Source organism: Sprattus sprattus (assembly GCF_963457725.1).
Source record: "Sprattus sprattus genome assembly, chromosome: 11".
NCBI classification, from domain to species: Eukaryota; Metazoa; Chordata; class Actinopteri; order Clupeiformes; family Clupeidae; genus Sprattus; species Sprattus sprattus.
Genome location: NC_137909.1, coordinates 16,426,573 through 16,438,352, shown reverse-complemented (window position 1 = coordinate 16,438,352; position 11,780 = coordinate 16,426,573). Strand labels below are relative to the sequence as shown.

At 45.2% G+C, this 11,780-nt stretch overlaps 1 protein-coding gene across 1 annotated transcript in view; it reads left to right on the top strand.

The window, feature by feature from the left end:
- Positions 1-9,174, top strand: part of chsy3 (chondroitin sulfate synthase 3) — an 84,472-nt gene extending 75,298 nt beyond the window's left edge. The window contains exon 3 of the mRNA XM_080847251.1: positions 7,572-9,174. Coding sequence (XP_080703377.1) covers positions 7,572-9,143 — 1,572 coding nt within the window. The 3' untranslated portion in view covers positions 9,144-9,174. The remainder of the gene's footprint in view (positions 1-7,571) is intronic.
- The last annotated feature ends 2,606 nt before the right edge of the window (positions 9,175-11,780 follow it).

Sequence of the window (11,780 nt, the reverse complement as noted above, 5' to 3'; positions counted from 1 at the left end):
TGTAGTGGTTAATTAAAGCTTGCATGACTTTATTTTTTGGCTGGGTCAAATTATTTATCCTGTGAAAGGGGGATGAGGATGGGGGGGATAGTAAAGATTCAATGAGATTTGCAGTACAACATCATTCTGATGGGATAAATGCCATTAATACAAATTTCACGATCAATTATTAATCATTAAATCCTGAGATTAATAGTTAATTACTGGAGTGGAAATATGGAATTAGAACCACCAGCAGACAGCAGATAAATGCCAAGGAGTAAAGATAGCATATCACATCAGATTAGAGTTGAGAGAAATATTCTAGCCTCTAGTAGTGTATGAATACTGAATGCATTGGGCCTTCTGTGATATGTGGAAGTGTACTTCCACACTTGAGAAATATTCCACTGAAAGCTCCTAGCCTCTAAAAGTTTTAGTTTTTCAGTCTCCTGGCAGACCTCTGTGTCTGTGTACCCAAAAGGGGAAGCTTCAGACCCCCGAATGATGGCATTAGCAGGCTAATGTAACACCACGAGCAGCAGTGCTCCCTTTACCTTCCCATCTTCCCAGGCTTTCTCCTGCATCGTGCAGCGCTTTAATTGCCCGTTTCAATTGCTCCTGTGAAATGCACACACACTCAGAGCCTTGCGAGTAAACAACCAGGAGCGAGAGGCTTCGACGCGCTTCCTTGGAAGTTTCCCTGTGTGCTGTGAAATCTGAGGCGGCCCAAACATTGCTCTCAGGCCTTTGTGTCGAAACGCGTACTGACGCTGCTTGGATGGCTTGTGGCATTTTAGTTTTCCTTGTGCGCTATCTTACTAAACACTCAAGTACCCTCCCTCTCCCTCCCTCGCCTTCCCTCTTTGCGGTAAAAGGGATGCAGTTGAAAGCAAAAGCAACACTTTTGTGAACTCAATTTAAGCACCCACCCAACACATCACAACACAACACAACTCAAGCCAAACCAAGCACGTAACACACCCCCCCCCCCCCCCCCCCCATCCCATCCCCCAACCTCGTTTCTCCAGCTCCCCAAACCCCCAGATGCAGTAGCGAGACCGGGAGCCCAGGCGCTCTCTACGGGGCTAAACCTTCAAAGGCCCACTATGTCTGAAATGAATTCAAGCGCCTTTGCTAAGCCCATGTCCCACAGGCAACCGCAGGCGAGTGCATCGAAGAGCAGCTTTAATTCTCGCTCCATGCTTCACTACCTCCCACCCTTCCGCCCGCAGACTCAGCTAAGCATCAGCCTAAACACGCTGCGGCGGGGTGCTGCTTAGCAATGAGTGAAATCACCCGTCACTGCTAGCTGACCAAATGTTGCTGAACCATTCGCGATGGGTAGCCAATCTTTCCTCTCAGGTGGTGGTGAATTAGGGCTTTAGACTGGTGAGACATTTGTACTTCTTTCTGTTCAAATCTAGAAATGCCACAAAATAGCAGTCAGGTGAGAGGCTACATCCTATCAACGACTCATCAGGCACTGCAATTTCAAGTGCTCAAACCGTGACGGTCTGTACAAAGTATGTTCAGAAATTATTGCAACTGGTCATACTTCTCTAATCCTAACTGACATTGTGTCACCAAGCTGAGGTATTACTATCTGAATGAACGTATCACTGTCTGATGTGTCCAGCCCAACTTGAGTGAGTTCACAACAGAGTGTGGGGTGATATAAGCCATCACCGAAGCGATGACCGAGAAAATGGGGCACCAGATGCTTGTTAGTTTGTACGTTAAATTAGCACAAAAACATACAACACAGCCCACACTGAGGCCTACGCAGCCTACTCTCAACGGATGATCTGAGATTGATTTCGGCTGAATAACAGTGAAAATTGAGGTGTGTCGGAGATGGTTTGCATCAAGGTGCATCTTGTCTGGGTATACAGATGCCACAAAAGATGCAGTTTGACCACCTGGGATGCACTCATGAATAAAGCCATCCACATTCAATTTGCCACCTGAGCACCAATTTCAATTCTTGAAAGAGGAGTTCATTTTAGTTCAGCTGAGGGTCTCTTAAACTCTAAATGTTTGAGGATTTTGTAATGTTGACATAATATGCCTTCGTCATGCTCCAGATGTGCCCAGTCAATCCCACACATTGTTATTTCATTACAGAGAAATCACTGCCCCATTGTGAATACACGCATGATGATAACATCAAATGGGGATTCATATTTGCATTTAATGTGTATTTTTCACATTGGTTGTTATTTTTAGAGTATGTTTCCCATAATCCTTTGGATATCTGATGTGGATAATCAATTTGTGTTGTTAGCATGTGCCATATCTAATATAAAGCTTTGTATATCAGCATGTGAATGTCTATATAATGCATTACAGTAGATAGTAGCCCATGGCAGAATCATTTATGAGCATAACAACTCAGCTCTGTATTTCATTCTTTGATCTGAGTCTTTCTCATCTATAAGGTCACACTTGAAAACGCCTCCGTTGCTGAACTACAGCTAACCCTAATCTAACCTGCCTTAGAGGAATCCACAATACATATATGTATGGCTTGAAAGCTGTGCTTTGATGGAAATGAACAATGAACTGTCTCTTTCGAATTCTCTGGCCATTCATCGATATTATAGAGTGGAGCCTGTGTTATAGCAACAGCCCCAACATCACCCTCCCCCCCCCCACACACACACACACACATCAACAGCAAGCTCTCAGACAGTCATAGACCAAGGCAAAGACACTGAAGAGTGCTGACGGCTTTAATTATTCATCAAAATCATGCCATAGTCCTGTTGTATTTCCATAGTCTGTTTGCCACATCTAATTTGGTGCGCTGGTGACAAAAAGAAGAGTTAGGGAAGGGAAAAAAAAGAACAAAGAGGGTGGAAGCATAATTGATGTGGCTGTGATTGTGCCCGCTGCGCTCCTGTCATCTCAGCAGCCGCCATGTGTTTCCGAGCCTCAGAGGCTGGCGGGACAAAAGGATGCCGACACAAAACGAGTCCCAACTCTTCCTCCAGATTAACGCTTGCAGTCCTTCAAATGGCTAGTCTTAATATCCCCCAATACGCCACAGCTCTGCTAAAACAAAGAGCCAATTGCCTCTGAACTTCCGCAGGTGAGAGGCTGGCGTGCACACACACCTACCATCACACTCTCGTTGAGAGTGGATGCACAAAAGTCTCGCAAAGCAAAGCAGTTCTCACATTGTACGACAGCATTTTGCTGGGAGTTGTTGGCTGTCGGCCATCCATCCGATGTCGTAGCCACAGGGGGAGAGACGCCACACTACTCATCACTCAGCCCCAGCTGCCTACATGAATGACATTACAAGGTGGTGGCAGAGACTGTAGGTGGCGGTGAGACTATGGATGTCTGTTCAGGTTGGTTAGATGACCGGAGAAACCCCCTGCGTGTACTAGCACAAAGCTAGTATTGATGTTTCCACTGGATCCCATCATCCCCAGTCAATAATTGGCTCCTTTTAGAGCTCAACTGAAAGCTGTAGCTATACATGATGATAGACGAGGAACAGAAAGAAGGGTATTTTTGTTTGAGATGAATGAATAATACCAGTGTGTGTGTGTGTGTGTGTGTGTGTGTGTGTGTGTGTGTATGTGTGTGTTTTGAAGGAGTAAAGAAGTAAACACATGTATCATGTGTTTTGACAGCAGATGGTCTAGATAGGCTCTCCATTAGGGGCGGTTTTTGTAGGGGAGTTTTTCTGTTCCCTTATCTGTAGTGTGGGAATTATCTGAAGTATCAACTCTCTCTCTCTCTCTCAGCGTGAGCGCTCTCAAGACTTGGAGACTAAAGGATATTGATCATTCAAGTAGAGTGGGTATTTGTCTGAGCCGTATTTGTATGAGCTGATATTTTGGAAGAATATTGTCAGCTTTTCCTCTTTCATCAAAATATGACTGATTGTAGAGAAAACATGTTTCTCCTTGACATGTGTGACAGCATGTCATTTGATCAGCCAGCGTCCGGGAACGTTGTTTTAAACAGCTGTTAACATTGTTCTCAGTCGTCTGTGATATACAGTAAAGCGACACAAATGCGTATCTCGTTCACTTCAAACATGTTATCTCGAGCATGTCTAATGTCCCATAATACCTTTTGCATGTTCCCGTGGTAATCGCGAGCGAGCGGCTGTCAGCTGACTGGCCACGAGGTCCAGCAGATCAGGTTGTCGTGTTCTTAGACAGCGTAGGTGTATGAAAGGAGAACTTGCAAAAAAGGGCCCTCAACAGTGAAGCCTTTGTGTCCGAACATGAGCACAGCCTCATCCACTACACAGACACTCCCCATCCCCCTCTTTAAAACGACTACTGATCATGTGCTCCTCATGACTGAGGTGGTTCTCTGGGTTCAGTTCAAGGAGAGATAGAGAGAGAGAGAGAAAGAGAGACGTTGTCAGGAAGTTTTCCATGAAGTTACGTTGGTTATGCGGCGAACGGACCACAACTGTTCCATCCCTCGGAGGTTCTGTTTCCCTCCAGGGGATGGAAACTTTGATTTCATTTCGTATCGAGGAGTTTAAAACAAAGAAAAGCGAGATTCAGATGTGTAATAAAAACGAAGGCAACGATTGACATTTATTGTACATAATGATGCCATAAATATGCAGTAAATCTTGATTACCAGTGAATAAAGCTGTGCCGCTCGTGTTTACTGAGTGCTTATAAATGTATTATGCATGAGATTGGGTCGATGGAAAGTATTTTAAAAAAAAAAAGTTAGTGACTTATTATATTCTCACACTAAGTTTGAAATGTTCAGTGAAAGATCAGGGACACGTTCCTTTCACCCAAAGTAATTGCGGTTGCCGTTTTAGACCCTCCTCCATTTTTGTTAAGGCTACAGATGTTTCTTTTCCACTTCAACTCTCAACTTCTTTCTGTTTTTTTTTTCTTTGAACTGTCTGATTAACTGGTTTATTGTTCTGAGGCTAAATAAATTAAAGATGGAGGTTGTTCAGGGGAAAACAGCTCATCTAGCCAAGGGTCTGGAGAGTGTGGTGACAGACCTGGACACCGGTCCCACAGGAATGTGCTCGGTAATGTCTGGAACACCGGTGTGAAAATGAGCAACTCCCCCCTACAGCCAAGAGGCGGCGTCTGTGACATGACTTCACCCACAGGAGCAGACAGCTCAAAGCACAGCACCTGCATAGATGAGAGAGAAAAGAGGGGAACACAAGAGAAACAGGGGAGGAGAGAGAGGGAGAGACTGCATACTGAGGAGCATAGCAACAGAGACCTGTTTCCTGGCCTGCCTCTCTGCCCGTGTGGATCGAGTGTCACATACATTACACAGACAGGATTTTACGGCAGTGATGCTGACAGCAGTCTTACTTGACAGCTGTTTTCTTGTCTTTTTTACATTTTCAGTGAGAAAAGTGCTCTGTTTGTACTGTTAATTGTTGAATTGTGATTGGTCCAATCTATTTATATATATATACATGCTTTGTGATCTCTGCTATAATGATCATACATGTGCATAGACTTGATTTGCATTGTACCTTTTTGCACTCGTCATCAAAATCGCTTGAAGAAGGCCTGCAACTAATGTATGGCAAATTTGCAAAAACCAGGCTATTAACATTCAATGTTTGTATTATGAGTCAATTTTCAGTTCCAAAAGGTGACATTTATAGAACAATTAAGGATACTTCAGCACTTTAGCTACAACCATAGCCATATACAGTAGGTATTCTGTGGATGGATTAAAGCTAACAAGGATGGGGATAAGGGAAAATCATTTCACAAAGTCAGCGGTATGAAACACTCACCTGAAACACTTAATTGAGGGGATTATTGTCTTTGTGTGGGATCAGCAGAGCTTTGATGTCTTTATCTTGTTTATCTGTAGCTTGTTGGTGTGACTATTAAGCATTGGTAACTTGTTTTTGTTGAAAGTGCAAAGTCTGTGGTTTTAAGAAAAGTTACATCATGGGAGGAACAGCATGTCCGGCGCCAAGACTCGACGGTGAAACACATGTTTCCACTTTGCTAAACGTTTGATTTGGTCGTCCCCTCTCTTTCTGCCAGAAACCTCCGTCCAGGCCCATTTTAAAATGCGAAGCTGCAAAAAGTTTTAATAGACCGGCATTGAAGTTTAACGGCAGCTAATTAAAAAGAAAGCTTTGGGCCACCTCATAATAGAATCTGAATATGGAGTTATGATATGCATATGGTGCACCTGGACAGTGCAGGGGCTAAACGAGCTCTCTCCAAGATGCCCTCAGCCTAGGCTCCATTAAATTGACTTTCTTTCTCGAATGATTCAATTTGCATGTGGAGCTTGCGAGGAATGAGACAAGGGGTTGCTTCTTCACAACCCCTCTCAGCTGTGAATGTCAAATTTTCAAACACGGGTTGAGCCGCAGATAAGCAGTTATCAGCCAGGTCTAATTAACAGCTCAATTAGACCTGTCAAGACAGAGGGCAGAGGGAGACAATGACTCAGTGGAGGGCCCCCATCGCAAAAACACTGAACCAGTGAAGCACGCTCTTGTAAACATCTCTTAAGAATGCCAATAACATTGCTGTTCCCTCTCGCTTTCTCTCCCCCTTATCTCTCTTTCTTTCTCGCTCTCCCTCTCTTTTGCTCTCTCTGTTTCTTTCCCGCTGTCCCTCTCATTTACACAGTAACTCACACACTCCCTCTATCTCTCACCCTGCCTCTCTTGCTCACCTCTCTCTCTGTCTCTCTCTCTCTCGCCTCGCCTCGCATTGAAACTTTTGTTTAGCAAAATGAAGTATTTAGTCAAAAGCCAGTTCATTGTGTACAGAATTGTATTGCTTTGTCTAAAATGTCAAAACTTGTTTGGATGAGACACAAATTCTCTGCTTGCCTTGGATGGAAATGTGCGCAACACAAAGAGGACATGAGCGCAGGTTAATTGCCATTGTTTGTCTCCTTGCTCTCCTCAAAAGAATAACGCAATAACGGTTGATGTTCTTCCAGGTTTTTTTTTTTTTTGTCATCTTTTCTTTTGATTAATTTGACGTAGGCTCTGAAAGAAGCAATGTGTTATTGTACTTCATTTAAATCATTTAAACAAGGGCTAAATATCTAAGGGAATTAATTTATTTCTCTCTCCCAAAACAAGAGCTGCTTCAGTACTGCCTCCCACTCCCTTTCTTCACAATTACCTTAACTGCACGCAATTACTAGTTTTTTTTTCTTTTTTGGGCCGTGCTACATCTTAACAGGTCTCTTGGGCGATGAACTCTCATTGGTGCTCGACAGCCTCAGAATAGATCTGCTATATCTATATAAAAAAAGTGGTTGCCATGAATCCACTGATGCATTCTCCACTTAGCCACGGTTTTGTCCAGTATCTGAAACAGCAGATGGCAAAAGGCTATTAAACTCATACATTAGGGCAGTAGAAGAGAAAGGAATTGTATATGCTAACTTTGCAGTAGCCTCTTAATGCCTTAAACCATTTTTGACTTGGCTCCCATACCCCCTTTGAAGTGAAGGTACATTTTAGTATCATGACACCGACCTGACAACAAGTGCATTATTCTGAGCTGTTGGTTTTAAATAGCCAACGCTTCAATTACTAAACATCTCTGTTCTCTTCTCTCTCGCTGTGCCCACAGATGCAGCAGCTGTTCTACGAGAACTATGAGCACAACAAGAAGGGCTACATCCAGGAGCTGCACAACAGCAAGATCCACAACGCCATCACGTTGCATCCCAACAAGCGGCCTGCTTACCAGTACCGGCTCCACAGCTACATGCTCAGCCGGCAGATCTCCCAGCTGCGCTACCGCACCATACAGCTGCACCGCGAGGGCATCACCATGAGCAAGCTGGGAAACACGGAGGTGCAGTGGGAGGACCAACAGCTGGGGGCGCCGCCTTCCTATACCCGGTACCAGCCGGTGGAGCGCAACAACGTCATCGAATGGGACTTCCTGACCGGTCGCCACCTGTATGCCACCGGGGAGAAGCTGATGCCGCGCCAGGGCTTGGGGAACCTCCTCCGCACCGCCCTGGAGGACACGGTCATGCAGGTGATGGAGATGATCAACGAGAACTCCAAGGCCCGCGGACGGGTCATCGACTTCAAGGAGATCCAGTATGGCTACCGGAGGGTGGACCCGCTGCACGGCGCCGAATACATCCTGGACCTGCTGCTGCTCTACAAGAAACACAAGGGCCGCAAGGTGACGGTGCCCGTGCGGCGGCACGCCTACCTGCAGCAATCCTTCAGCAGGCCATTCTTCACCGAGGCGGAGGAGCTGGACGTGACCGAGCTGGTGGACGCCATCAACACCGAGTCGCAGTCCTTCTCCTTCCTCTCCAACTCGCTCAAGATCTTCTCGCCCTTCCAGCTGCCCGACTCCACCAAAGAGATGCGCGAGCGGAACCAGCACAAGGTCCACATCCTGGTGCCCCTAACGGGGCGCTACGACACCTTTGTGCGCTTCATGGAGAACTTTGAGAGGACGTGCCTGCTGCCCAGCCAGAACGTCAAACTTACGGTCATCCTCGTTGACAACGACAGCAACCAGGACCGGGAGAAGCACTTGGATCTGATCAAGGAATACCACAACAAGTACCCCAAAGGAGACCTCTCGGTCATCCCCATGACGGGAGACTTTTCCCGAGGTCTGGCTCTGGAATTGGGATCCTCCTTGCTGAGCAACAACAGCCTGCTGTTCTTCTGCGACGTGGACCTGATTTTCAACACTGACGCCCTTCAGCGCTGCAGAGACAATGCCATCCAGGGAAGCCAGGCCTACTTCCCTGTCGTCTTCAGCCAGTATGACCCCAAGATTGTCTACGCCGGAAGCCCGCCGGAGGACAGCAACTTTGTCTTCACCAAGAAGAGCGGCTTCTGGAGGGACTACGGCTTCGGCATCACCTGCATTTTCAAAAGTGACCTGCAGATGGCCGGGGGCTTTGACACCTCCATCCAGGGCTGGGGCCTTGAGGACGTGGACCTCTTCACCAAGTTGATCAACTCAGGCCTCAAGGCCTTCCGCAGCCAGGAGCCAGGCATCGTCCACGTGTACCACCCGGTCCACTGCGACACGAACCTGGAGCCCAAGCAATACAAAATGTGCCTTGGGTCAAAGGCAAGCACGTACGCCTCCACCATGCAGCTAGCGGAGCTGTGGCTGGAGAAGCATCTGGGCGTGGGCTACAACAGAACTTCCTCTTGATAGTCAGGCTCTCCATCACTGTCATAAAGAGTTTACCTCAGTTCTGCATGAATGAGAGAGGAGCAAGAAGGACCATTTGTATGAGCGTGTGAGTGTGCGTGGGTTTGCGAGGACTGTGAGGCTCGTTGCCAGTGTGTACGTGTCTGTACACTGTCATGCTGAGACTAGTGAATTCAAAGGTACGTTCTGTCATTTTCGGTGCAATTTTGCTGTCCCCCTTAATACCTTTGTCACCCCTTTCTTATTCTTTATTGTTCTTGGTTTGGACTGAGAGTCAGTTCCCTATAGCGTCTTCCAAAGGACATTGGTTTGCACAGGCCTGTCGACTTGCTTGTGCTTCAGAGCTTGTGAACAAGACTGTGATGTTACTGGTTTGGGGAGGGTATGGGGGGGAAGTGGGATGGGGAGGGGGGGGGGGGGGGGGGGGGGGGGGTTCATTCATCAATGTCACCGTCTGGAGATTCTTTCACATCCTCAGGAGTGCATTTCCCATCACAAGGCCTCAGCCAGTGAATGTGCAATCGAGCCTTGTTGGGCTGGCCGTCCCATTGAAGTGCTCTTCATCCTAAGACATTAAACACCCACAGAGATGATGGCGGTAATAATGTTAATAATAATGTTTGAGACGACAAGCAGCAATGATGCTAAAATAATAATATGAATAATAATTATGTACTGAAAAGTACCACAAATGTGCTTTAAAAGTCCCCTTGGAGGACACAGACTCTGAAAATATACTTTTTCTAATTTATACAAAGAACCAGATTGTGTTTTGTCAGCAGTTTTGTAAGGGTGTGAATTACTTTGATGATTGTATCTTTGTTTGTTGAGGGGGGAGCTTTTTTGTCATTGTTTTTTTTTTTTTTTTCTGGCAATATCTGATAATAATGTTAAGGTACTGGCTACCGCCCAACATTTGCTGTGTTCTTGGTATCATTTTAAAGGTCCACGCTTCATTTTCTTTTGTGCTTGGGTGAACAAAGACATGTTGTTTTTCATTATTTTAGCTTTGTGGCTTTCAAGTCGTTCAGTTTGCTGGCAAGAACAACTAAGATATATTAAAATGGTTTATTTATAATGAAAACTTTTTGAATGTAGTGTCTCAGTACCTGATTATCTAACTGAGACTTGAGATACCAACCATGCACTTGAAATATAATAGATGCACAATTACGGGCACTTTTAATCTCACAAAATGTAGTATGCAGTAATAGAATAGAATTATTTGGTAAGGTATATAATGAAAACGTTCCACGGCTAGAGACTCAAAGTAATACAAAGATCTTTTCTCTGGCACTCTCAAACTACAAGCTAGGCTTTTGGTCATTGGACTTTGTCAGAGCTTGTCCAGCCAGAAAAGTGTTATAGAAATTCTGTCTATGCATAATTGAGGATTCAACCTCTAATGAGTAAGATTGACTGCATTTTCCCCCCCAAAATATGCATATCACATCTTCCAGTGGTAGTGGTGCTACATACTATCTATGCTCCAAATGTAACACTAGCAGTAGGACTTACCTGGCCATATCAATCAAATATAGGACTACGAACCACTGCTTTGTTCCCCCAGTAGTTTGGTTGTAAACTTTGCAGTTTTGAACGCATTCCAAAAACCAACAAAACTGATTTCATCATATTAAGTTGGCCTCAAGGACATACTATTTGTGAAGGTGCTAAAATATGAACATAAAGTAAAGTGACTTTGTTTATATTGAACTCACAGTAAATATCTTTAGGGCCAATATCTCTGCTGCAGTTGAGGAAGATCTATCAGTTTTTCAGTTCCAAGGTAAGCAATTGAAAAAAATTGTTACTAAACCTATTGAGGTAAACCCTGAGGTAAAAGGGACTTTGCCTGAACAACTGAGTACGGATTAAAGATGCTCCTCTACCCCTAACATACTCCAGTATCAGGCAGAGGAGCTTCATAACAACCACATCCATTCTTGTAGGGGGTGATAAAATAGTTACAACCTTGCAAAAAACCCTGCAATAACAGAGTGACAGCTTATTCCTTCTACCTCAGGATTGCTCTGACCGATTGCCCAGATGAAAACACTTGAGAGAGAGAGAGAGAGAGAGAGACCCCTCTGCCTTTGACTGGAAGGCTGTAGCCAGAGGGCCGAATGGAGCAAATGGCAGCGGAGCCTGAAGGAATGAAGAAGCCCCCCTCCAACCACTGAGTCACGCCTTCCTGAGTCACTACTGTTCCACAAAAAGCAGAGAACGGATAAGAGGAATTCGCCCTCTTTATTTTGATTTTTTTTTTCATGTTTGTTCGTGGTGTTGGTTCCCACTCCACCTGCACTCTGTGTCTCCGTAGCCTAAATCTCTACGACCTGGTTAGCAGACAGAATCAAATGTACCACATAATCTGGGCTCAGACACTAATTCATTCAGGCCATTGCCCACATGTTTGTAATAAACCCCTTGTTGACTCAAACTGCATCAAACCGACAAGGTTTAGAGAACGGCCCTCTGAGATATGTCAGGTAGACATGCAGACAGATTTACAATCTCTTCATACTCCCACCTGTGTCATCCGCCTGCCCCTGGAGTCTACTCCCATTATTATGGTGTGATGCATCGCTTTGACTTGTCTGTGTGTGGTGATGTACGGCACATTACATCATGCAC